General features: G+C 48.1%; 2 protein-coding genes across 4 annotated transcripts in view; both read right to left on the bottom strand.

Moving 5' to 3' along the window:
* Window positions 1–26,885, bottom strand: part of LOC144496749 (butyrophilin subfamily 1 member A1-like) — a 235,194-nt gene that overhangs the window by 150,024 nt on the left and 58,285 nt on the right. The gene's annotated exons all lie outside the window — the stretch shown is intronic.
* LOC144496760 (class I histocompatibility antigen, F10 alpha chain-like) lies at window positions 248–17,688 on the bottom strand. 3 transcript variants are annotated; one of them, XM_078217283.1, is made up of 8 exons: window positions 17,616–17,663; window positions 15,069–15,170; window positions 14,178–14,379; window positions 3,726–3,986; window positions 2,393–2,668; window positions 1,997–2,275; window positions 1,513–1,623; window positions 248–1,117 (listed from the first exon to the last, which is right to left on the bottom strand). In XM_078217283.1, the coding sequence occupies exons 3-8, from the start codon at window positions 14,251–14,253 to the stop codon at window positions 1,077–1,079; spliced, it is 1,044 nt and encodes a 347-aa protein (XP_078073409.1). In that variant the 5' UTR covers window positions 14,254–14,379; window positions 15,069–15,170; window positions 17,616–17,663; the 3' UTR covers window positions 248–1,076. The 3 variants fall into 3 exon arrangements, with proteins under 3 accessions (XP_078073409.1, XP_078073411.1, XP_078073410.1); XM_078217285.1 differs by lacking the exon at window positions 14,178–14,379 and having other exon boundaries at window positions 17,616–17,688; XM_078217284.1 differs by lacking the exons at window positions 15,069–15,170; window positions 17,616–17,663 and having other exon boundaries at window positions 14,178–14,424.

The raw sequence follows: 26,885 nt of genomic DNA, 5'->3' as shown, positions 1-26,885 counted from the left end.
AAGTTTGATTCACTTAAGTTAGGACAGGTCTTCCTCTCCTCTGTCTCTCGCACTGACATCTCCTTTTCTATTAACAAGTGAATCAATGCTGATGGAAAACAGTGAATGATGTTGACATTTGGTATGAACTCAGCCAGTTCACATTGAATTGAACCTCAACAACTGCCCATTCCAATCGTCACAAGCTGCTGAGTGAATGAATTAAACCTTTCCTGTGAAATCAGTGAAGAAGAATTCAGACAAGTCAAACACTGACAATTATTTATTGATTACAAACCAGTTATTGATGCTTCACTGATTGTAGACTTTCCTCCATAAATGTGTTATAACATTAAAATAAACAAAAATACATTGTAGAACACATCAAATATGACATTACAGAAGGATCAAAATGGGCCAGTTTCTATCAATATAAATTCTGACATTCTGTAGAGTCTCACTACACTCAGAGTTACAATTTAGATTGGCAATATTATCTCAGCAATATTCACACAGAGATTTGACATATTTTTCAGCCACTCCCTGTAGCTATGATGGGAGGGTCTTAGTCAGAGGTCTTTCCCCATGGAGTGTCTCCAGTGGCTGCCCCAAGCTGTGTTGTGTCCCTCACCAGTATTCCTGGACCTTGCAATGCGACAGTCTAAAAAAACCCTTTGCCCTGGAACAGCTGTGAGTTTCAGGCTGATTTCCACTGAGTTGATGGTCCTCCAGCAAGATACGGTGTTTATCTCAATGTGTGTTCCTGGGAACAGCCTGTACAGCACAGAGTCCTGTACAAAGGAGCCGGGTGAACACTCCGTGACTGTGTGGGAATTCATCAGATCAACTTTCACTTTCCTTCATCTCACACAACTTATAAAGTGAAGTGCAAAACTGCCCAGCACCAGAAAAATGTTTTCAACATCCTGATTGTCTTCTCCATTACTGGATGTATCACAGAGTCTTTTATACTGAGTCCAAAAAGTCTTGATCAAAATCCGCAAACATTTAAAGATATTTAAAACTCTGAGCAATCAGAAAGTGAGAAAAGTGCACAAAACGTGAATGTATTTCATTCCCAACAATCCGTGCCTCAGTCACTTACTGGGATCTGTTGTGTACGCCCCACTTGGTGAATCTGCAGAAGTAAAATAAATGTCAGTTAGAATGGGGAATAATCCATTCTCAGAGAGTGAGAACACAATAAGTGTGAGGGAATGGAGATTGTGTGAGAAATACTCATTCTCACACTCCCCTCCATCCTTACACTTTATGGAGATCCTGCAGATCTCTTCCATTCCATCCGTATTCAGGTGAGGATGAGAGTGTGTGCGGTGGCTTTAATGATCAATGTTACACCTGATCTGGGCTGATCACACAAAGGAAGATCAGACAGGGAACAAGATGTGTTTATACGTGTGTATCTGTGTGTGGGAATTAAATCAGTTCATTCAACACAGTGTCCCAGTACTGGAGATTCCCTACACTCACTCTGTCCCCTCAGTTCTATTTTCCCCTCTCTCTGATTCTTACCTGTCCGTTGTCTTTTCCAGATGATTATTCCGAATATAACAACCAGTGCTGGGATCACTGATCCGATTATAATACCAAGATGGGAGCGTCCCCCACTGTTTCCCAGGATTTCTGAAACACATTTGAATAATATGAGGATTGTTTCTCTGTTTCCGGATCCAGTCCCAGTTCTATGTTCATTGGGGATAATGTGAATTGAAGCGGCCCCAGTCCAAATGGGATTGGTTGAAGCTTTGCTTTGACACTGGCCCCATGGTGGATAAGGGAGTGTCTATGGACCTGCTCGAGATGGACTTCCAGAAGGTCATTGATAATGTTCCACACAAGAGATTCTTGACAATAATCAGAGTGTCTGGAATTGAAGGGAATCTTTGCCATTGGGTGAAAATTGGTTGGCATGGGGGGAGACAGGGAATGGAGAGAATGGGAATGCGCTCCCGGATGTGCATGCAAATACATGCACATATCCAATACAGTTCCTCACCCCACTTATGGAGCTTGGGCTCTGCCAGGCTGCTGTGTTCAATTTGACAGCAGTATTGATCCTCATCCCCAGCATTTATTTCAATCTCTTTCTGGATCTGATGGGTCCCATTGTGGTTCGGTCGAACCCCTGAGGATAGTATCTCAGACATTACTTCTCCACTCCTTAGCCAGGTCACCTCGATGTCTGCAGGATAAAAGCCAGTAACCAGGCAGGAGAGAGTGAGCGGATTGTACTGACCATTGGGCTCACTTCTGGAGATGAAGACTTCAGGCTGAACTGTAATGGGAAAGGGTGAAAACAAAAACAATAAACCCACACTGAATGGAATGGGAGAATGGTTTGATAGATCAGTGAAGTTAGATCAGAACATGGGCTCAAAACTGAATTCAATACCTTTCCGTCCAAAATATTCTTTTCCAGCTTCCAAATATTTATTTAAATGTTGAACAAATACTTCCTGCAGATATTTTTCCCAGTAATTATTCCAGCGTTGATCAGAGTCCCATTTCTCTTTAGTCTTCACTGCGAAGTGATTGGACGCGACCCATCTCATTCTGTTTGGCTCTAAACTAATATAGTCCTTTCCATCAAATCCAAACCGCATCGATCTCTTAATGGAGCCGTCTTCAGTGACCTCAACAGACCAAATCCATTGAAAAATGTGAATTCCTGTCAGAACCAAACAGGGATCAATAATCAATAGACAATCTTTTCAGTGGTGAAAGGGGATCTAGTCTCGGATAGAAATGGACGGAATCTTCCTGTGCCATCAGTAGCAGGAAGCTGAGCGGTGAGGTTACTAAATTAGATGGGGTCAGTGCTGGGAGATGGACTAAGTTCAGTGTCCCAGGGGTGAGTGCTGAGGGACTGAGTTCAGTGTCCCAGGGGTTAGTGCTGGGAGATACTGACATTAATTGATGAGTCACAAGTAAGGCTTACATTAACACTGCAATGAAGTTACTGTGAAATTCCCCTAGTCGCCACACTTCGGCGCCTGTTCGGGTACACTGAAGGAGAATTTAGCATGGCCAATACACCGAACCAGCATGTCTTTCAGACTGTGGGAGGAAACCGGAGCACCCGAGGAAACCCACGCAGACATGGGGAGAACGTGCAAATTCCACACAGACAGTGGAGCCAAGCTGGGAATCCAACCCAGGTCCCTGGCGCTGTGAGGCAGCAGTTCTAACCACTGTGCCACCGTGCTGCCCCTGGACTGAGATGGACTGAGTTCAGTGTCCCAGGGGTCAGTGCTGGGGAACTGAGTTCAGTGTCCCAGGGGTCAGTGCTGGGGGACTGAGTTCAGTGTCCCAGGGGTCAGTGCTGGGGGACTGAGTTCAGTGTCCCAGGGGTCAGTGCTGGGAGATGGATTGAGTTCAGTGTCCCAGGGGTCAGTGCTGGGGGACTAAGTTCAGTGTCCCAGGGGTCAGTGCTGGGGGACTGAATTCAGTGTCCCAGGGGTCAGTGCTGGGGGACTGAGTTCAGTGTCCCAGGGGTCAGTGTTGGGAGATGGATTGAGTTCAGTGTCCCAGGGGTCAGTGCTGGGAGATGGATTGAGTTTAGTGTCCCAGGGGTCAGTGCTGGGAGATGGATTGAGTTCAGTGTCCCAGGGGTCAGTGCTGGGAGATGGATTGAGTTCAGTGTCCCAGGGGTCAGTGCTGGGAGATGGATTGAGTTCATTGTAAGGTTGTACATCAACACGCTGTTTCTCTCTGCCTGATCTTACCGGATGTCTGGTTTGTGATTTTCAGCACTGTATTCAGATTCTCCTTTACCATGTTTGTGTGCGAGTTCACCAGTTCTGTGATATGGTCCCAGAATTCAGAGTCAATATATTCAGCCATGAACCTCTGCCTGCGAATGCAGCGACGGATATTACTGTCACTATATCCTATGAGGACACCATTAACCTCTGCAGTGCTTGTGATCTCAGGAAAATCTTCGATCCCAGAGGCAACAGTGCATATCACCATGAGTGTGTTAGTGTCTGGAAAAGAAACAGTTAAAGGGATTGGTCAATAAACACCGGTCTGATCAACAGAACAATCTCGCTGGACTTCACCATCCCCCCGACCCGATCACCACCCCCTCTCCCCCCGATCACCATCCCCTCTCCCCCCGATCACCACCCACTCTCCCCCCGATCACCATCCCCTCTCCCCCCGATCACCATCCCCTCTCCCCCCGATCACCGTACCCTCCCTACCCGATCACCACCCCCTCTCCCCCCCGATCACCATCCCCTCTCCCCCCGATCACCATCCCCTCTCCCCCCGATCACCACCCCCTCCCTACCCGATCACCACCCCCTCTCCCCCCGATCACCATCCCCTCTCCCCCGATCACCATCCCCTCTCCCCCCGATCACCATCCCCTCTCCCCCCGATCACCACCCACTCTCCCCCCGATCACCATCCCCTCCCTACCCGATCACCACCCCCTCTCCCCCCGATCACCACTCCCTCTCCCCCCGATCACCATCCCCTCTCCCCCCGATCACCACCCCCTCTCCCCCCGATCACCACCCCCTCTCCCCCCGATCACCATCCCCTCTCCCCCCGATCACCACCCCCCCTCTCCCCAATCACCACCCCCCCTCTCACCGCGGTCACCACCCCCTCTCCCCCCGGTCACCACCCCCTCTCCCCCCGGTCACCACCTCCTCTCCCCCGGTCACCACCCCCTCTCCCCCCGGTCACCAACCCCTCTCCCCCCGGTCACCAACCCCTCTCCCCCCGGTCACCACCCCCTCTCCCACCGATCACCACCTCCTCTCTCCCCGGTCACCACCCCCTCTCTCCCCGGTCACCACCCCCTCTCTCCCCGGTCACTACCCCCTCTCTCCCCGGTCACCACCCCATCTCTCCCTGGTCACCAACCCCTCTCTCCCCGATCACCACCCCCTTTCTCCCTGGTCACCACCGCCTCTCCCCCCGATCACCACCCCCTCCTTCTCCCCCGATCACCACCCCCTCCTTCCCCCCCGATCACCACCCCCTCTCCCCCCGATCACCTTCCCCTCTCCCCCCGATCACCATCCCCTCCCTACCCGATCACCACCCCCTCTCCCCCCGATCACCATCCCCTCCCTACCCGATCACCACCCCCTCTCCCCCCGATCACCACCCCCTCTCCCCCCGATCACCATCCCCTCTCCCCCCGATCACCATCCCCTCTCCCCCCGATCACCACCCCCTCCTTCTCCCCCGATCACCATCCCCTCCTTCCCCCCCGATCACCACCCCCTCTCCCCCCGATCACCTTCCCCTCTCCCCCCGATCACCGTCCCCTCCCTACCCGATCACCACCCCCTCTCCCCCCGATCACCATCCCCTCCCTACCCGATCACCACCCCCTCTCCCCCCGATCACCACCCCCTCTCCCCCCGATCACCATCCCCTCTCCCCCCGATCACCAACCCCTCTCCCCCCGATCACCACCCCCTCCCTACCCGATCACCACCCCCTCTCCCCCCGATCACCACCCCCTCTCCCCCCGATCACCATCCCCTCTCCCCCCGTCACCAACCCCTCTCTCCCCGGTCACCAACCCCTCTCTCCCCGGTCACCACCCCCTCTCTCCCCGGTCACCACCCCCTCTCCCACCGGTCACCACCCCCTCTCTCCCCGGTCACCACCTCCTCTCTCCCCGGTCACCACCCCCTCTCTCCCCGGTCACCACCCCCTCTCTCCCCGGTCACTACCCCCTCTCTCCCCGGTCACCACCCCCTCTCTCCCTGGTCACCACCCCTTCTCTCCCCGATCACCACCCCCTCTCTCCCCGATCACCACCGCCTCTCCCCCCGATCACCACCCCCTCCTTCCCCCCCGATCACCACCCCCTCCTTCCCCCCCCGATCACCACCCCCTCTCCCCCCGATCACCACCCCCCTCTCCCCCCGATCACCACCCCCTCTCTCTCTCCCCCCGATCACCACCCCATCTCTCCCCGATCACCACCCCCTCTCTCCCCGATCACCACCCCCTCTCTCCCCGATCACCACCCCCTCTCTCCCCGATCACCACCCCCTCCTCCCGATCACCACCCCTACTGAGCCACCCCCGAATTCACCCCGAATGGGGAATGGTCGAGGGCTTGGGCCAGTAATATGGTCTGGGAGGCTGTGTAAGCAGTCGTCAGTGTCCGCGTACTGGCACAGAGGACCGGTGACAAGTGCCGGAAGATAAATGATCTTCTTCAGGCAGGAAGGGCAAGTGTCCATCCCATCCTGACATCAGTCCCGTCTGTCGCACCTGCAATGCCGAGCCACCCGCCTGACACTCTGCGGCCGCCCAGCACCCAGCCTCCAAGGACATTCCTCCAACCCCTCTGGCACCCCCAGTCACAACCACAGACTGCCAAGTCATAGCCCTGATAAACCCCACCCAATCGGCCCCACCCCCTACACCCTGTGTCCTTACAACCATCAGGTTTTCAATTCCTCCTTTATCCCCATAGGATAAAGTGGTCCATAACCACCGGGAGCATGCCAAGACTGGAGGTGGGGTCCCCGAGCTGCATCTGCTCACTACCTTTGAGGAGCGCTATGGAGCTAGCAGGGGAGGGCGAGGAGAGAATGGTCACTGACAGCCAGGTCGGTGTTCACCATGGAAGTGAGCATTTCCAAAATCCTAGTTCAAATGACTCATTCCAGGTAAGTGGCATGCTGCCCAGAAACTTGTCCCTTTCTACTTTCCTTTTATTCTAGTGGAATACAAGGAAAGTAGAAAGAAACCTAAGCAAGAAGTAAGGAGGGCTAAAAGGGGTCATGAAAAAGTGTTGGCCAGCAGGATTAAGGAAAATCCCAAGGCTTTTTGTACATATGTAAAGAGCAAGAAGGTAGCCAGTAAAGTGGGGAAAAACATAAAGATGGATACCTAACACATAAAATGGCTGCCTGGCACATAAAAAGTTACCTGGGAAAGAGACATTAAGCAGGCACTGACTTTTAGCGCAGACAGCTACTTGAAATTAAAACATGCAGGACAGACAGTTATTTAAAGTTAAACATGCAGGAATCAGATACTACAGGAAACCAGTCAGGGCTTGAGGCACTTTTGAGATAAGGACAGACCTAGGGCAATAAGGACTGATAAAGAGATTAGCCATAAATGGGAACGGGAATACATAAATGCAGGAAAACCAATTTCTGTATGTATAGACCGAAACTAAGTCATTGATAGTCACTGAAAGAGGAAATGTATCCATTCTATGAAACAATGCGATGTTAAAAGCCAATGTCTGTATATGTCTGGCTGTAACAATGTGTTAAACTATCGATCCTACTCAGCTATAACGATGTGTTAAATGGCTAATGTCCGGACTATCCATTGTCTGAAAAGTATAAAAATGAACCACTCCTATTGTATCATTAAGAGAAGGTAGCTGCCTAAAGTACTGCGGAGTGCCAGTGCCTTTTCTCCACGAAGCTTAATTAAATAAAACTGTATTGTTGAACCTCCAGTCTGACTCCGGTGGTTTTCCCACAACACCAGGTAAAAGGGTTGGCCCACTCAAGGACAAGGGAGGGAATCTATGCGTGGAGCCAGAGGAAATGGGCGAGATATTAAATGAGTACTTTGCATCAGTATTCACCAAAGAGAAGGACTTGGTGGATGATGAGTCTGGGAAAAGATGTGTCGATAGTTTGAGTCATGCTGAGATCAAAAAGGAGGAGGTATTGGGGTTCTTGAGAAACATTAAGGTAGACAAGTCCCCAGGGCCTGATGGAATATACCCCAGGATACTGAGTTTGGCAAGAAAGGAAATGGCTGGGGCCTTGAGAGAAATCTTTGTATCCTCACTGGCTACAGGGGAGGTCCCAAAGGATTGGAGAATAGCCAATGTTGTTCCTTTGTTTAAGAAGGGTAGCAAGAATAATCCAGGTATTTACAGGCCGGTGAGCCTTACATCAGTGGTCAGGAAATTATTGGAGAGGATTCTTCGAGACAGGATTTATTCCCACTTGGAAATAAATGGACGCATTAGTGAGAGGCAACATGGTTTTGTGAAGGGGAGGTCGTGTCTCACAAACTTCACCGAGTTTTTCAAGGAAGTGACGAAGATGATTGATGAGGGTAGGGCAGTGGATGTTGTCTACATGGACTTCAGTAAGGCCTTTGACAAGGTCCCTCATGGCAGACTGGTGCAGAAGATGAAGTCGCATGGGATCAGAGTGAGCTGGCAAGGTGGATACAAAACTGGCTTGGTCAAAGAAGATAGAGGGTAGCATGGAAGGATGCGTTTCTGAATGGAGGGCTGTGACAAGTGGCATTCCTCAGGGATCAGTGTTGGGACCTTTGCTGTTTGTAGTATATATAAATGATTTGGAGGAAAATGTAACTGGTTTGATTCGTAAATTTATGGACGACACAAAGGTTGGTGGTTTTGCAGATAGCGATGAGGACCATCAGAGGATACAGCAGGATATAGCTCAGTTGGAGACTTGGGCGGAGAGAAGGCAGATGGAGTTTAATCCGGACAAATGTGAGATAATACATTTTGGAAGATCGAATAGAGATAGGAAATGTACAGTAAATAGAAGAACCCTTAAGAGTATTGATAGGCAAAGGGATCTGGGTGTACAGGTACACAGGTCACTGAAAGTGGCAATGCAGGTGGAGAAGGTAGTTAAGAAGGCATACGGCATGCTTGCCTTCATCGGCCGGGGCATTGAGTTTAAAAATTGGCAAGTCATGTTGCAGCTTTATAGAATCTTAGTTAGGCCGCACTTGGAATAGAGTGTTCAACTCTGGTCGCCACACTACCAGAAGGATGTGGAGGCTTTGGAGAGGGTGCAGAAAAGATTTACCAGGATGTTGCCTGGTATGGAGGCCATTAGCTATGAGGAGAGGTTGGAGAAACTTGGTTTGTTCTCACTGGAGCGACGGAGATTGAGGGGAGACCTGATAGAAGTCTACAATGTTATGAGAGGCATGGACAGAGTGGATAGTCAGAAGCTTTTTCCCAAGGTGGAAGAGTCAATTACTAGGGGGCACAGGTTTAAGGGGCAAGGTTTAAAGGAGATGTACGAGGCAGATTTTTTACACAGAGAGTAGTGGGTGCCTGGAACTCGTCGCCGAGGGAGGTAGTAGAAGCGGATACAGTAGTGACTTTTAAGGGGCGTCTTGACAAATACATGAAAAGGACGGAAATAGAGGGATATGGTCCCCGGAAGGGTAGGGGTTTTTAGTTCAGTCGGGCAGCATGGTCGGTGCAGGCTTGGAGGGCCGAAGGGCCTGTTCCTGTGTGTAATTTTCTTTGTTCTCTTGCACTGAACCTTGTGTCATCTGTTACAGGAAACGATCCAGATGCATCAGACCCTTCGGGATTCACCACCCCCCCCACTCCGCTCCTCCTAAGATGCACGTGGCAGCTCGAAGAAAACCTCGGAGTAAGGCCCCGAGGAAATCGCCAAGCTTAGCATTTGTCAATCGACACCAGCTTCCACCATACAATCCACCAGCACAGATCTGTCACCTCAGTGGGACAAGTTAGTGGTGAGGCTTCTGGGTCACTATCTGGTGGGCACGACACAGCCGTTGATCTACATCGGGTGAAGGAGGGAATATCGAGGGCTCGGGCACACGGAGTTCTTCCAGAGCTAAGGATGCATCTGGCCCCAAGCCAAGTGCTAGGCCTCTGGGATCGGTCATCTCAAAACTGCTGGAGATGCGTCAGCAGAACTGGGCAATGGTGGAGGGGCTATCAGCAACACTGCATCAACTGTGAGGCTTTTGGAGGAGTCCAACAGATTTCTGTCAGGTGGTGGTACTGGCACAGTGTGGTACCCAGGCTAACACTGCAAGTGTCCCGTCCGCAGTGGAACGATTGGTCGCCATGGTTGACAGGGTGCAGGTCATCCTGGAGACACAGCCATGGCTGCGGGCCTCAAACTTGGTCCAGTCTCAGGGGGCATCGCTGAGGGCTTGCACACCATGGGGCAGACGTAGTTGGGATTCCAGGACTGACAGAGCCAGGTGGTGCCAAGGCTTCTGGAGATGACTCCAGCTGGCCCACTGTCCCATGGAGTGTACCCGGTACATATGGGCACACTGAGGGAGGAGGAAGACTTGGAGCCCATGCTGGGGCCTTCCAGCCAGGAGACACCAGACATCCCTAGACCTTCTGATTTCCCCCCCACCCGCTTCCTGACTCCGGAGCATCTCATGCAGGATGAAATAAGTGGCACGGCTACATCAGTGTCATCCGCAAGTCAGCCAGAGACCTCCAGGTCTCAGCCCCCCAGGGGACACTCACCAAGGGGATCACAGGCCACGGGGCGTGGAATGCAGTAGGGCACCTCCCCGTCCAATGTGCATCCTGAGGGGTCACCCAGGTGCAGTAATAGGCCTTGTAAAATTCAGAATTTCTAGTGTCATCAGGAGGGCAGAAGTTAAGGTCTGCATTAGTCAGAAAAAGGACACGAGATACTGTTTAGAATGACATACACCTGCTATATTGCACAATTAAATATCACCCCTTCATGCTATTTGCACTGTTAGTTTCACCAAGAAATATTATTGCACCCCAGCTGTGACTAATCTTTCTGTGATTCCTGCCCCACAGGGATGACCGTATCCTGACCGCACACAGAGGTGCAGAACGTCATGCTGTGTGACAGAGGCCCTTTGGCCAGTAGGCACAGACGGCCTGCCCTGGTATCTCCAGCACTCACCGCACCCTGCGGTAACACCCCCCCCCCCTCCCCCCACCCCCACAGGGCTTTGTTCCCCCCTTAACCCCACGCAGCCCATTGCCTGCACGTTTATGTCCGAGACCCACACTCATACATGTGCCCAGGTGCCAGTGTGGATAGAGAGGGCAGGTAGGATTCAGACTTGTGTGGCACCAGGGCAGCATCACAGTGTGCCACATAGTGAGTCATCATCACCCTCCTGCCTGGACCAAGGACTCGCTTGCATGCCCAGCCCACTCCCATCACCTTGGTGTGATGTCATTTGGACCCTTGTTCCCCACCAGCCACCCCGGCAGCCTGAGCTGGTCCTCAAAGAGCCCGGGATGTCCGAACTCTGGAGGATGTAGCTGTTGTGCACACTCCCTGGATGTTGTGCACAGATGTGCATGATATTCAGCCTGTGGTTACAGACAATCTGCACATTCAGGGAGTGGAACCTCTTCCTATTGATGAAGCGCAGTCCTTGATCATGCAGTGTCCACTAGACAACGTGAATGCCATCTACAGCCCTCTGCACATGGGGCAGTCCAGTGATGGTGGTGAAGCCTGCATTCTGGGGCTTCCTGTTGGAAGTGGATGTAATTGGCTGGACGCCTGGAAGGACCTGGTGGTGTAGAAGTTGAGGGCACCGTGACCTTCACCGCCACCCGGGAACAGGTGTCTTCCTCCCCCTCGAGTTGCCAGGTCTGAGGACCTGAAACAGGTGCCGCACTGTCTCCTTACTTAGACAGAGCCTGCAGCAACATGTGGCTTCCATCGTCCCTGCAAAGGATCTGCAAGTCCTGTACGCCCTGAGCCTCCTCCTTCCCCTTCCCCTGCCCCCCTCCCCTGAGGGAGGATGTGCTGCCATGTCAGTAACTGATTCTGTGGAGTTTTGGTCTGACTTTATCATAGAAATCATAGAAACCCTACAGTGCAGAAGGAGGCCATTCGGCCCATCGAGTCTGCACCGACCACAATCCCACCCAGGCCCTATCCCCACATATTTACCCGCTAATCCCTCTAACTACGCATCTCAGGACTCTAAGGGGCAATTTTTAACCAATCAACCGAACCCGCACATCTTTGAACTGTGGGAGGAAACCGGAGCACCCGGAGGAAACCCACGCAAACACGAGGAGAATGTGCAAACTCCACACAGACAGTGACCCAAGCCGGGAATCGAACCCAGGTCCCTGGAGCTGAAGAGCAGCAGCGCTAACCACTGTGCTACTGTGCCGCCCTGTCATGCTTCTGTCATGGTTATAAAGGGTTAACAGGTCTCCAGCCGTAGGCTTTCTAACCGGGGGTCGGAGTCACTTATCACAGGAACCATCGAAACGGGATCACTGAGGAGCCTCGAGTCGTGGGTACCAGTGTCTGGATCATTAACTGCGTAAAGGGGAGGACAACTTAGACGATCGACTGAGGACTTTTGATTAGGAGTCCTTCTCTCTGTGTCGCGACATCAGTGTTCGATGTCCTGGGTTCAGTCCAATAGGCCTTTAGTGGTCCCTGTTTGGGTGCCAATTGTAGGTTCCATTAATTCCTTTAGAATAGATATTATTGACAGAGTGCTGCACTGTCAGAGGATCAGTCCTGAGGGAGAACTTTCCTCTCAGATTAATGTAATATATCCCGGGACAGAGCAGGGAGATCATAAACTGGATCAATACTGATCCCTGAGACAACATCATTCTAAAGGAATTAATGGAACCTACAATTGGCACCCAAACAGGGACCACTAAAGATGAAGTGGAAACTTCTTTATTAAGCGTCCTTTATAACTAGCATTTTACAGAAAGCAAAAGAGATAAATTTTACTGGTGAGAGAGAGAGAAAGAGAGAGATTTTGCCTCAAAAGTTTGTATAGCATTCAGACAGCAACTGAACAGAATACATAGCTGTTATTAACAATATAGCTTTTCAGTTATGTGTGTTTTCAAAGAGCTGGGTACAAGCAGTCTCTAGCTGCATAAACAATTGGCATCTGTGGCCATGAAACACTGCTGTTTACCTTATGAAAAAGCCTGTTTACCTCACATTGTACTTCCAGAGAATGTAGCCAAGTTTGCAGGCTAAATTCTATGATTCTACAAGAGGGATGGACAATCCAGAGCAGGATCTCCACTGACCTTCATAGAGCTTTTTAATCCCCCTTTATACATACTCACGAGCATATCCTCAGTTTGGAAAAGTCTAGGAATCACCAGGCAGGAATATTCCAATTTAAATTCCACTCCCAGCTGTGGCTGCCTGGAAACACTCTCACCTCTGACTCAGAATGTTCTGGATTGAAGCTCCCATTCCAGAGACTGGGCTGCACACGCAGTGTATTATTGACAGAGTGCTGCACTGTCAGAGGATCAGTCCTGAAGGAGAACTTTCCTCTCAGATTAATGTAATATATCCCGGGACAGAGCAGGGAGATCATAAACTGGATCAATACTGATCCCTGAGACAACATCATTCATGTAGATTGTCTGATCAGAGGAACATTGCTGTTTGTGGGATCTTGCCGTGCACACAATTAGCTGCCGAGTTTTCTGCACCATAACAGTGAGGACACTAGAAAAAGTAGGGGCGATTCTCCCAAAAGTGCTGAATTGGTGAGAAAACTGGTCTAGATCACGACTGTTCTTTCAGACCTGAATCCCCTCACTCTGTGCACTGCGGAGGTCATGATTGGGGAGCAGGGCCTATTTGTGCCGGAGTCTGACAGCTCCGGAACCCTGCGCATACGCAGTGGTTCCGATCTGTCTGTCTCCCCATTTGCTGGCCAGCCCAGATCCCCTGCAGTGCTGCCCCTCCATCCTCCCTCTCCCCCCCACCACGACCCAATCGTGGCCCCCACAACAATTCTCGGGCCAGCCTTAACCCCTTTGCCCCGGAGCACCCCAATGTCCAGCCACTCCCCCCAGCAATGGCGATCTCCACCACCCCCACCGCCCCCCCCCACCCACTGACACCCCCCGGGGTCAGACCTCCTCCCGGGAGGCAGACCACCCCGACAGACCCCCACCCACCCCGCCACCCCAACCAGCCTGCCCCAATTTCTGGCCTCCCTCAGCCCAGACCGATCCCCATGCAGAGTGGCAGCAGGACCCTCCAACCCCACCAATCGCCCTGAGGTCCCGCCCACAATAGGCCCTGCCCCCCGATACCTGGTGGGCAGTGCCAAGGTGCACCCTGTGCATGGGCACTTTGCCCCTTGGGCAGTGCAAGGGGGCACAGGCTGGCACTGCCAGGGTGTTCATGCCCAGGGGGCACCACCCCCTCCCCGCCACCCGACCCCCTGGGGGGCCCCGATTGCCCCCCCCCCCCTTCATTCTGGCAGGGTCTCCCGCTAGTTCCCCAAACGTGGGGAGCTACTTTAAACCCCACCGGAGTACTCCTGGCGGGGTGGGAGATGCTATTGGGCCCGGCAAGTTCCATGCCGGACCCGATAATCACATGTAAACTACATTTAAAATACATTAAAAACAGATTCAAATGACTTACTTCTGTTCCCGCTGGTTTTCTGCTCGGTCTCGGTGGTGCCATTTTTTTTTCCGGTTGGGAGATGCACGCGGGTCATAAATTTCGTGGGGAACCTGCGAAAGGCCGACCCGCATCTCCCGATCCGACCCGCCAGAAAAGTTGCGGGTCGCAATGGGAGAATCGCCCCCAGTATTTCATTGGCTGGGAAGAGCTTTGATGCATCCTGAGGTTGTGAAAGATCAAATTCTTTCTGTATCTGCTTTCTCTCTCACACCTTTTGTAAAAATACATTGGTAACTTTGGAATCTAACAGCACTGTTCCCAAATCAAGGTACAGATTTTAATTTGTTCTCTGCTGCTGATATTTTATATTTTCCTCTACGGTGATAATGAACACAGAGTACTTGGTTAATAAATCTCCCGTGTTATCTACAGCTCTGCCTGTCAATCTTTAATGGTTCCGTATCTCCCAGAATCACTCATTTACTGTTAATATATTTCTATAAACTTTTACTATTAGCCTTTATATGACCTGAACTTTTCCCCCCATGTCCCTTAGCACAACCCTCAATTTAATCTTCCTGTTCCTATGTTGTTCCCTCTGTTTCTGGATCTTTCCATTTTAATTGCTCCAAGCTTCTCTGATCTGGGTGTTTTGAACATACAAACTTGGAGCAGGATTGGCCATTTGGCCTCTCAAGTCTGCTCTGCCATTCTGTGGCTGATGTGACTGTGATCTGAACTCTACTTTCCTCTCTATCTCCCCTGTCAGTCATGATGTTATCTAACAGTTATATCTGACGATACATAACAGTGTCTGAGCAAACATCACCCATTTCAAACTCTCACCAAAAGATTCAGATTCACCACAGAGAGAGAGAGTGAGAATGGAAGAGTGAATTCGGTACTTACCAGGAGAGACCCAGGAAAAACACAGGGACATGGAGAAAAGGATCAGCAACATTCTGGGAATCCACTGTTCTAATTCCAATCAGTGACTGGGAATTAAACACTCTGAGGAGGAAATTAATATTCTTTATAAACTGGGTAAAGCAACAAGAAAACACAAGTTAATCCAGACGCCATTTCACTGGCTGCTCTGATGAAGGGTCATCCAGTCTCGAAACGTTGACTCTATTCTCTCTCGATGTGGAGGTGCCGGCGTTGGACTGGGGTAAACACAGTAAGAGTTTTAACAACACCAGGTTAAAGTCCAACAGGTTTATTTGGTAGCAAATGCCATTAGCTTTTAGAGCGCTGCTTCTTCATCAGATGGAGTGGAAATCTGCTCACAAACAGGGCACAGAGACACAAAATCAAGTTACAGAATACTGATTAGAATGTGAATCTCTACAGCCAATCAGGTCTTAAAGATGCAGACAACGTGAGTGGAGGGAGCATTAAGCACAGGTTAAAGAGATGTGTATTGTCTCCAGACAGGACAGCCAGTGAGATTCTGCAAGTCCAGGAGGCAAGCTGTGGGGGTTACTGATAGTGTGACATAAACCCAAGATCCTGGTTTAGGTCGTCCTCATGTGTGCAGAACTTGGCTATCAGTTTCTGCTCAGCGACTCTGCACTGTCGTGTGTCGTGAAGGCCGCCTTGGAGAACGCTTAAGGCGGCCTTCACGACAAACAGCGCAGAGTCGCTGAGCAGAAACTGATAGCCAAGTTCCGCACACATGAGGATGGCCGAAACCAGGATCTTGGGTTTATGTCACACTATCAGTAACCCCCACAGCTTGCCTCCTGGACTTGCAGAATCTCACTGGCTGTCCTGTCTGGAGACAATACACATCTCTTTAACCTGTGCTTAATGCTCCCTCCACTCACATTGTCTGTATCTTTAAGACCTGATTGGCTGTAGAGATTCACATTCTAATCAGTATTCTGTAACTTGATTTTGTGTCTCTGTGCCCTGTTTGTGAGCAGATTTCCACTCCATCTGATGAAGAAGCAGCGCTCCAAAAGCTAATGGCATTTGCTACCAAATAAACCTGTTGGACTTTAACCTGGTGTTGTTAAAACTCTTACTCTATTCTCTCTCCACAGATGCTGTCAGACCTGCTGAGATTTTCCAACATTTTCTGTTTTTGCTCCATTTTCCTGTCTCATTCCCTTATTGCAGAACCAAAGGATGACTGATTGGTTAGTCTCAGAAAATTAACCAATTAAAAAGATAAACCGTCAGTCTGTCACTAGTTACCAGGAAGATCAAACTCAGACTGGTTAAGATACAAGCTGAAAAATCTAATCTTTATCCAGCACCTTTCACAAAGTAAAACCTCCCCAAGGGCAGCTTTATAAAACAAAGATTGAGCCAGAGACACACATAGCTCAATGCACACTTGAGTTGAAGGAGTGTTTCAAAGAGAGGCTGCAGAGAGGTGTAGGAAGGGGATTAGAGTGAAGTAGGGTGGCCATTTCCAAATTTCGAAAAAGGAGGACGTGGTCATAGGTTACCATATATATACAGCACGTTTCAAAAAAATTTATTTTTTTTATAAAATTTAAATCGTATTGCAAAAACAACAAATGCAAACAGATGGTCACTTTAGTTATTTTATTAAATAAAAATTCTAACATGATACTTTTTTTCGCCTATATAAATCCAGAAAAATTCAAAATCCAGCAAAAAACAAACTTCTAGATGTTGGTGTTGAGACAGATTTCAGTGTCCTGAACCACAGAAAGTTATCATGAAGGTACAGCAAGCAATTAGGAAAGCAAACAGCTTGTAGACCTTTTTTGCAAGAAGATTGGAGGATAGAGAAGTTGGGTCCCATGATCAGATATTGAGGGCGTTTGAACAAGGGACCCTTGTACAGAGCTTTTGAGACTGCACCTGGATTACTGAGCAGTTTTGGTACCTATATTTAAGGACAGAGATACTTGCATTTTTGGTGGTACAGAGAAGGTTCACTAGATTGATGGCAGGATATGAGGGGGTTGTCCTATGATGTGAGATACTGGATAACTTGGGTCTGTATTCTCTGGAATTTAGAAGAACGAAGCAAACAGGGAAGTACATGGTAGACATGGAGGGTTGAATTTAATGCCCCCTCCCATGGTGAGTTTGGTGGTGGGGCATTTAATTGGGTGGGAAGGTGCCAGTTGGGGCCCTTGTCATCTTCCTGCATTTCCCAATTAGTCTTGGCAGGAAGGCTCATGGAGGAACTTTGTGCCCTGCCGTCAGTTCAGGCCATCAAGTGGGTAATTAATACCCACCTAAGGGTTTCATCCCACCCAGCGCTGAGCAGGAAACCAGTCATGTAAGAGCAAACCTTGTCAATGTTGTGTGTACGCTTCCCGAGACAGTCCCTCATTTAAAAGCACTCAGTTGCTGATAAAGGGATCCTGCATCAGGAAGGGGCTTCTGTTGAGAAACCCATCTTGCCTTTACCTCTGAAATCCCTTACCTACCCCACCCCATGATCCCCCTCTCCTCCTCATCACCTACCTGCAGCCTGGGTCTCTCATTGATGCTGGCACTCAGGCGGATGATGCATTACCAGCAGCAGCCGCCGGCCTCTGATTTGCCAGCAGCTCTTGGTGGGTGGGACATCCGCCCCCCGAGGTCTTTGATCCTGGGGAAGGCTGACTGCTGGTCTGTGACGTGCCTGAGTGGAACAAGATGCTTCTCCAAGAAGAGATGACAGGGGACTCTTGTCAGTTGTCCAGCCAGCCAAGTGCGACCCCTAAAAAAGGACAAATTAACGTCCGGCTCGAGGTGGCGTCGGACGGAGGACAGAGTGCTCAAAAGCCGGACTGTCTGGCCTCCCGATCCAGAATCCAGTCCCTGGGCTCAGACAAACCACTGTCTTCCTCTCCATTCTGCGGCTACTCCGATTCCAGCCTCGATTCTCCGCCACCTCCCAGCAATGTCTCCCCGATGTTAATCCCTTTAATCCCAATACACAGAATCTGTTTTTAAATCTCTTCTTGGTGTCAGGAAGATTGCTCCAGGTCTTGGTGTATCTCAAACTCTTCAGATCCTCAGACACCCGAAGCCAGTCGTTCGCTGTCACCAAATCCAGCATCACAGAAACTGGCAGAGAAAGCAGAGAATTAGAAAGACATGAATGGAGATTAGTGGCGGTGGGGGTCTGGGTGAGGAAGGTGAGGAGTCGCTCAGGTTTTCCACATTGAAAGAAACATCTGAACAGTGGCAGATGCTGCATTCCTGCTCTCAGAGAACCCAACCTTTCTTGTTTAATGAACCGTCAGATATCTACTCCCAATCCCTGATTGGGATAAAGCAAGATTTTCGCAAAATTTGCTGCTTTTCCCCATTTCGCACATGAATGGGGGGGGGGGGGGGCGGGGGGAGAGGAGGGGAAAGAGAACGATGTGACTGCTGGCAGTGAGGGGGAAGGGGTGGCGTGTCAATCTGGGTGTTTCCACAAACCTAGAAATGATACCAGGTGAGATAAATAAGTTTGGAGATCAACAGACAATTGGAGGGGCTGACCTGACTTAATTCCCACCTTTTGCAGCATCAGCTGTCAATATCCTTACTGAATTCTCCTCTTCATCCTCTCTCCCTTCACTCATTTCAATTCAACTTCTCCAACTTTGATCTTCCATTTATAAAGTTCCTCAACTTCATTCCCACAGTCCGTCAGTGATAACAGATCCTCAATCCGTTCCCACATTCCGTCAGCAATAACAAAGCATTCAGTCTTCTTGTCCCTGCAAGTCTGTTGTTCAACCTTTCAATGTTGGTGCAACATTCGCCATCTTCTAAAACCTCAACACCTACTATTGTTTTTTGACACACATTCCCCAATACCTGCCTTCTCACTGACCATCACCACCCCACCAAATGTGTTACAAAGATGTGAATTGTTGGGTCGATTTTATCTGTTAATGAGATGTCAGGGTGCAAGTACCTAGAATCCGAATGTAACAGTTTCTCAATCATCCAGAATTTAGAATTAGATTTATAACTACTAAAAATCGATTGATTGTCGGTAGAATATATTGAGAAGACACAACAAATCTTTGTGGGACGAGGAGTAGCATTACTGCCACATCCCCTGACCCACAAGGCATCTTTAAAAATAAAAATAAATGACTTGCCTGATCTCAATCCCTGCTGTCACGAGCTCATTTTGGCAGATGGAAACCATTGCATATGTTGTTGCCCCATGGTTAACAAGTTCACCTTCATAAACCTCCTCCAGACATGATCTTTTCATTTAAACTGGGCCCACACTCCTCTGCGACTGATCCCCTTTGGTGCCTGACAATTGGCACATTAAATTGGTGGATGCAATGCTGCGTAACACTGCCTAATGCCCCATCACCATCTCAATCCCACACACACATTGTTCCCACCGCAGGGGAAGAATTAAAATTAGCCCGGAGAATCAAACAGTAGCAGAAAACACAGGAAATGCAGACTCTCTCAGGAAGGCAGGTCACCCAGGAACTGAGAGCCACAGTCCCTAATAATATCAATTAGTAACCCCCAGCACAATCTCCATGGTGACATTTAAATCCCCAGCCCTAATCCCCTGGTGACATTTAACACCCCCCCTCTCCCAGCCCAAACTCCATGGTGACATTGTGCCAGGGTTTGTGATAAAATTAAGAAATTCTGTATCTGACCATCAACTAAACACCCTTCAGAGTTTGTATTTATAGAATGTTTTTCATAACCAGCAAACTATCGGATGATTCTAATAAAGATGGAATGAAGTCTTGATGATGGATGAAATGTGAACATTGAAGCTCAGCTCAGGGTGAACTGCACACAGACTCCTTACAATCAGGCGAAGTCTGAGCCGAGGAGCCAGTAAAGGTGATGGGTGTGTTACTGTGATGGTTATAAAACTGGAACCAACACCCAGAGGAGATGGAGAGGAAGTTTTAACCTGAGCCACCCATCAGGAAACTGACAGGATCGTGTGGAAAGCTGGTTTGACACTCAATCCGATATTACTCTTCAATGAAGTCAGACAGTCAGACTGGGTGAGGTGGAAAAGCAGCATTCCACCCTGATCCTGTGGATTTTCCTGCTGGAGGAGTAGGTTAGAATTACCTCTGAGAATTCACATCCCACTGTGATAAGGTCAGGAATTGAATTAAATCAACCTGTTAATGTGTGGGGCAGTGTCAGAAAAGCATGGCCAGAAAAGCTGCTGGATTGTCCTAAAGATTCAATTAGTTCATTGTGGCCTCTGTGAGACTGCAGTCCACATAACGTGATCAACTCTTCATCTCCTTGCAGTAACTAATGCTACCTTGATCAGCATTGCCTATATCCTAAGAACAACATTTTTAAAATACTGAGGAGTTCTAATTTCTAATAGAAGCTGAACAATGTGGCCTCAGTGTTGCTGATATTCAGCTGGAGAAAGTCACATGTTGGAGAGGCTGAAGAGGCAAGTCTAACCATCATCCACACACACAAGCTGACCGTGTCCATTCAGGTGATCGTACCCATAGGCTCCATGCAGGATTTAAATCAACTTTGTCAGCTCACAGCCCAGTAGTGAGATGATAATCTAGCACGCAATTTCTCCCCACATACACTGACATTCTGAAAAATATAAATATGGGGGTTTTAACCTCACTTTCCAAACAGGAAACCCATGGGATTGGTTGGAATAATGATTCCGGATTGGATGTTAAACCAAGACCAATCTGTCCTCTCCATAAAAGATAAAAGATCCCGCAAAAATATTCTGAAGATGAGCACCTCAGATCCTATTTTGCACTCAGCTCCACTGTGGTTTCAATTGTGCAGGTGGCTGAAATGTGATTGAGATGGAGTCACTTACACTGACCCAGAGAAACCTGGGGCTCAGGAGCAGAAGAGTAAATGGAAAAGGTTTCTCCCAAGATCCAGTGCCACCAGCAACTGAGGGACAGACCCTCCCTTAAATATGCTTATCTAATAACTGCTCCTGCATTTAGCAATTGTGAATAGCATTCCAGGAGACCACTCAGAATTTGACTCGTATAATTCCACAGAATGCAGCTCAGTGCTGGCCAGGCCTGTCTAATGGAGAGTAAAATAATCCTACAATGAACACAACTCTTGCTATTAGTTGCAACAAGTGCATTCCCCTCTGTGAAGAAGTACAGCTCTCCACACAGCAAATGTATTTGAAATGCATGTGGAACATTTCCCAATCAGAATAGGTGACTGAACTGGGAAAATATCAAGCAATCCAGAGGATTTTGCAAGATTGCTCAGCACTGCTGGTCCAAAATGCTCAGTAGGAGTAGGTACGGTGGCAGAGTGGTTAGCAATGCTGCCTCACAGCTGGTTCGATTCCAGCCTGGATCTCTGTGGAGTTTGCACAGTCTCTCCGTGTCTGCGTGACTTTCCTCTGGATGCTCCATTTTTCTCCCACACTCCAAAGATGTGTAGGTTAGGTGGACTGGCCATGGTAAATTGCCCCTTAGTGTCCAAATATGATTGGACAACTGGGTGAACCTGTATCTGGGGTCACCATTGCAGATGTCAGAGCAGTTTTCTTGAAGGTCAACCCACGGAAAGCAACTGGCCCGGATGGGGTACCCGGACATGCACTCAGATCCTGCGTGGATCAGCCGGCGGGGGTATTCACAGACATCTTCAACCTCTCTTTACAACAATCTGAGGTCCCTATCTGCTTCAAGAAGATGACCATCATCCCGGTACCTAAAAAGAAACAAGCAGCATGCCTTAATAACTTTTGGCCGGTGTCTCTGACATCCGTCATTATGAAGTGCATTGAACGGTTAATCATGGCAGGAATCAATTCCAGCCTCCTGGACTACCTGGATCCACTACAGTTTGCCTACTGCTGCAACAGGTCCACAGCAGACGCCATTTCCCTGACCCTGCACTCAACCCTGGAACACCTAGATAACAAGATAACACCTAGATAATAAGAACACCTTCACGGATTCCTACATATTTACCCACTAATCCCTCTAACCTACACATCTCAGGACACTAAGGGCAATTTAGAATGGCCAATCAACCTAACCCGCACATCTTTGGACTGTGGGAGGAAACCGGAGCACCTGGAGGAAACCTACGCAGACACGAGGAGAATGTGCAAACTCCACACAGACAGTGACCCAAGCCGGGAATTGAACCCAGGTCCCTGGAGCTGTGAAGCAGCAGTGCTAACCACTGTGCTACCGTGCCGAGTGTGTCATGGAAACATTCCAGACACCTGGAAACAGGCCAGGGCCCTCAAGGCCCAGGGCCCCCAGAGGACACCTGCCAAGTGCATCAGAGGCAACAGGGTAAGGTAGGCAGATGGTTCCCGCCACCTCCGATTCTGGGAAGACACAGACTTAGAGGTAGGCCACATAAGGTTAAGAAGTTGTAGTTGCACTAAGATGGCACGGGTGAAGAGCTGCAATAGTTAGATCAATCTTTAAGCACCTTAACATTTTCCATTCACACGCTTTTATGTTAGAACTTATTATTTAAACACCTTTCTTGTCATCATTAAATGTTTTTTCACCACCCACCTGTGACTAATTTGTCTCAAATTTGTCTCGAACAGGAATCCTCTTCTTTTGATGATCGCCGGAGAGATGTTTCAGTTGGAGAGGCCACTCAATGCTGTGTCACTGAGAAAATGACACATTGGTTCCCCAGAACCCATGAGCAATTCCCTCCCCTCCCCCATCCCACCTGCCTCAGATCACTTACCCGCTACATAGACTTGGGCCCAGGTGCCAGCATTCATGCGGACCCCAGGTAGGAGTCAGACTAGTTTGCACCAAGATATCATAATAATGATGCTTAGTGAGTCATCATCATCCTCCTGCCTGCCAAAGAAACTCACTAACATAGCGTACCCAGGCCTACCATTCTGGTGTAACAATGTCGCAAGAGATAGAAGGACTTTTGGGGGCCGGGGGAATGGAACCCACAGACACAAGCCCCTAGTGATTGAATTGCCTGGTGATCAGGGCCTCCCTACCCACCCTTGCATGCTTCATTTGAGCTGCCAGCCCTCCAGCGCCTGGGTGGTCTTGCTCGGTGTGCTCCTCCTCCTCCTGCTGGGCAACCTCCTCCCCAGCGATGGGACCGTTTGGCACAAGAACATGGAATCTCTCTGTAAAAGATAACATTTCAAAAAATCAATAGACTTCTTGCAGGAACAGATTTGATTTACTGAGTGTTAGTTCAAAGGAAACATACAAAATTCATTTTTTAATGTTACTATATTTTTAAAAATCACAAATCTGAAAATAAATTCAGAATAACATTTACATTTACAGGCTCATCAAATGCAGTCCATGTGAACATATCAGGTGATAAATGAGCATTCTAACCAGTAATCTCAAACTTGCACCAAAGATAGAGTGGTACAAATGGTGAAACGTCCCTCAGGGCTTCAGTGTTATAAAGCTAAACTTGACACTGAGCCACATTAAGGTAGATCGTCAAAAGTTTAGAGTTTTAAAGAGCATCATAAAGTAGAAAAGAGAGGTATAGAGGTTTAGAGAGGGAATTGCAGGGTTAGGATCAAGGCAGCTGAAAGCACAATCACCGATAATAGGGAAATTAAAATTGGGGACATTTAACAGTCCAGAATTAGAGGTCACAGATTAACTCGGGGTTTGTGGGCCTGGAGAAGATTACAAAGATAGGGAGGGGCAAAGCTGTGAAGGGATTTGAAGACAAGGATAAGAATCTTAAAATTGAGGCATTGCTTAACCTGAGGATAGATTAGATAAAAACAAATTACTGCAGATGCTGGAATCTGAAAAACAGAAAACGCTGGAAAATTTGAAGAATCATCCACTCGAAACGTTAGCTCTGTTCTCTCTCCACAGATGCTATCAGACCTGCTGAGATTTTCCAGCATTTTGTGTTTCAAATTAGAGAATATATGGGAAGAGGCTGCTGTTCTGGTTGCAACATTATAGGAAGGGTGTGGTCGCACTGAAGGGGGTGCAGAGGAGATTCACCAGAACGATGCCTGAGATGGGATATTTAAGTTATGAACAGAGGTTGGATAGGCTTGGGTTGTTTCCGTTGGAGCAGAGAAGACCGAGGGGTGATCTAATTGAGGTGTACAAGATTATGAAGGACTTGAAACATTAGCTCTGTTCTCTCTCCACAGATGCTGTCAGACCTGCTGAGATTTTCCAACATTTTTTGTTTCAGATTAGAGAATATATGGGAAGAGGGTTAGGTGATTTTTTAATGAAATCTTGCACAATAAATTAACTCAAAAGGTGAAGATATGCATTGATTCAAAACAAGCCACCAGTCATGAATCTAAGATTTGCACTGACAATTTCATTACTTAACCAACATTACAATATGAAAAGCCAGTAGGAACACAATAATGAAGTACCTTCCTTTCATCATTGGAAAAACTGTTGAAGTTTTCACCTGAGAAGAGAATCCAAGGTTATAATATTTGAAGATATATAATATATATATACATTAAAATCACACACAGGCAAAAGAAAGTGAGGAAATCTGTGTAACTGAACCTCATTGGATATCTGTACCTTCAAATTGTCTTAACGAAACTACAAGGAAGCACATTAAAAGAAAAACTGAACATGTGTTTTTTTTAATAGAGGGGTACTAATTAAAAAATAAAATAAAAAGGAAGGAATAAAGCAAAATACTGTGGATGCTGGAAATCTGGAATAAAAACAGAATAAAAACAGAAAATGCTGTATAAACTCAGTGGGTCTGGCAGTAGGTGTGGAGGTGTGGAGAGAAACAGAACAATTCCAGTTGGTAGTAGTATATGTTCTCAAGAAGAGTCAGAGTCCTTATAGTGCAGAAGGAGGCCATTCGGCCCATCAAGCCTGCAACAATTCCCATAACCTCACGTAATTACCCTGCTAATCCCCCTAAGGGTCAATTTAGCACAGCCAATCAACCTAACCCGCACATCTTTGGAGTGTGGGAGGAAAATGGAGCACTTTGAGGAATCCCATGCAGCCAAGGAGAATGTGCAAACTCCACACAGACAGTAACCTGAAGCTGGAATTGAACTGTGAGAAACGAAGCTCACTCTTTAATAATTTTATACGAGTGAAGAAGCGTCTTTTAATCGATCTTGCAAGAAAGGGTGTCGCTGAGCAGGCACACTTTAACATAATTACAGCATGTATTTTATACAGTTTCTCCAAAGCCCCCGGTACCTCTCCCCCCCCCCCCCACTCTTGTTTATGTTATGTGATTATGTTTCTTTTGTCAACGTTATGTGATTATGTCTCCTATTTCTTGCCTATGTGGTAGTTTCTTAACTGCTGCTATGTTCAGATAAGCCACTTTCTTTGTTCTTTCTTGTTTCGGTCCCATGTTGTGTATCTTCGGTGGTTTCTGTGTTAAGACTGATGTTTGCACACTATAACCTGCTTTAAAGCCTGCTTATGGTTCTACAATTCAGCTTCATGTAGAAGCAACATTATGCCATATCTCACAGAACCCAGGTCCCTGACACTGTGAGGCAGCAGTGATAGCCACCGCATAAGGACTTGAAATGTTAACTCTGTTTCTCTCTCCACTGATGCTGCCAGACCTGCAGTATTTAATCAGTGTTTTCTGTTTTTATATTAAAAAGAAACAGGTGAAGCTAAATAATGTTATTTGCATTATCCACCATGACCTCCAGTTCCTGCAGCGCTCACTGGTCTCTGTTGAATGATAGGACACTGTCAGCTTCATCTCCATGGTCACCCAGTATGGGCAAGTCTCTGAAAGAGAGGCAGCAGCTTGAGTAACCTCCATCTTAGGCCACCTCCAACTTGGAAGCTCAGAGAGACACCTTGTCCAGGCTTCCTAGTTTCTTTCTTCACAGAACATATGTTTTGTTATTTAACTGCAAAATATTTTTATAGAAGGCAGTCAATTGAAAATACCTATAAAAATATAGTTATAAGGACAGCCAACCTTCCTACCATTTCTGTTCATTGCGTCCAAAGAAAGTGTAAATATTTCCAGTCGGAGAGGAAAGGAAATCTGGCAGCAGCAATGCATATTTTTCTCAATTACATTAAGTGTAAATAAGCAGGTTTCAGGGAAATAAATACACATATAGGGATGTGAGGCTGTGAGTTGAAAGTAGATGGTTGCACTAATGAATCAGATGAATGGGTAGTGGGGTGGCCAACCTGCTCATACTGACCAAATTTGAAATGGATACATTCAAACTAGAGTGTCAGTGAGGTGCTATGTCCTCAAGTCACACAGGGGCAGGAGTGATTTATTGATTTATTTATTATTATCACATGTATTGGGATAGAGTGAAAAGTATTGTTTCTTGCAAGCTATACAGACAAAACATACCAATGACGCTACTAGCGAGGGGTGGGGCACAAAGGTGTAGCTCTCACAATCGTATGTTTAAAGCACTGTGAGCAGAGGATAGGATTTAATGGTGACTTTTGTAAAAAGTCGTAAAATCACGCCCGAGGTCAACGACCTTTCCATCCATCCCTTGCCCGCTCCGATTCCCGTGGTGGGCGGGACAGTAAAATTCTGGCATTTATGTTCCATTCGTTCTTTGAAAGTCTGTTAAAGATATAAACAAGTATTGTGTTGCAATGACCTGAGTGTGCTTCATGTTTTTCATAGGTGCAGGCCTCATCAGTGCCTTATGTTGGTTGGCAGGAGCAGCAAACTTCATTACAGAGATTGTGAGGCAACACTGGGGTCATTGCATGGTATTGCCTTCCCAAAAATGTGTTCAGTAGATGGTGCCCTTGGACTAAGATGGAAGCCAACTCTTGGTAT

The sequence above is a fragment of the Mustelus asterias genome, chromosome 8 (assembly GCF_964213995.1).
Source record: "Mustelus asterias chromosome 8, sMusAst1.hap1.1, whole genome shotgun sequence".
NCBI lineage: Eukaryota > Metazoa > Chordata > Chondrichthyes > Carcharhiniformes > Triakidae > Mustelus > Mustelus asterias.
Note: the sequence above shows the minus strand (reverse complement) of the source record. Positions and strands in the feature narration are given on the sequence as shown.

What these genes read in the sequence shown, in the direction of transcription:
- LOC144496760 (XM_078217283.1), bottom strand. Translation starts at nt 14,253, where the DNA reads ATGACCCGCGTGCATCTCCCAACCGGAAAAAAAAATGGCACCACCGAG. An exon ending in AGAATATTTTGGACGGAAAG is followed by an intron (nt 2,276 to 2,392) that starts GTATTGAATTCA and finishes TTCCCATTACAG; the next exon opens with TTCAGCCTGAAGTCTTCATC. An exon ending in CTGGAAAAGACAACGGACAG is followed by an intron (nt 1,118 to 1,512) that starts GTAAGAATCAGA and finishes TTACTTCTGCAG; the next exon opens with ATTCACCAAGTGGGGCGTAC.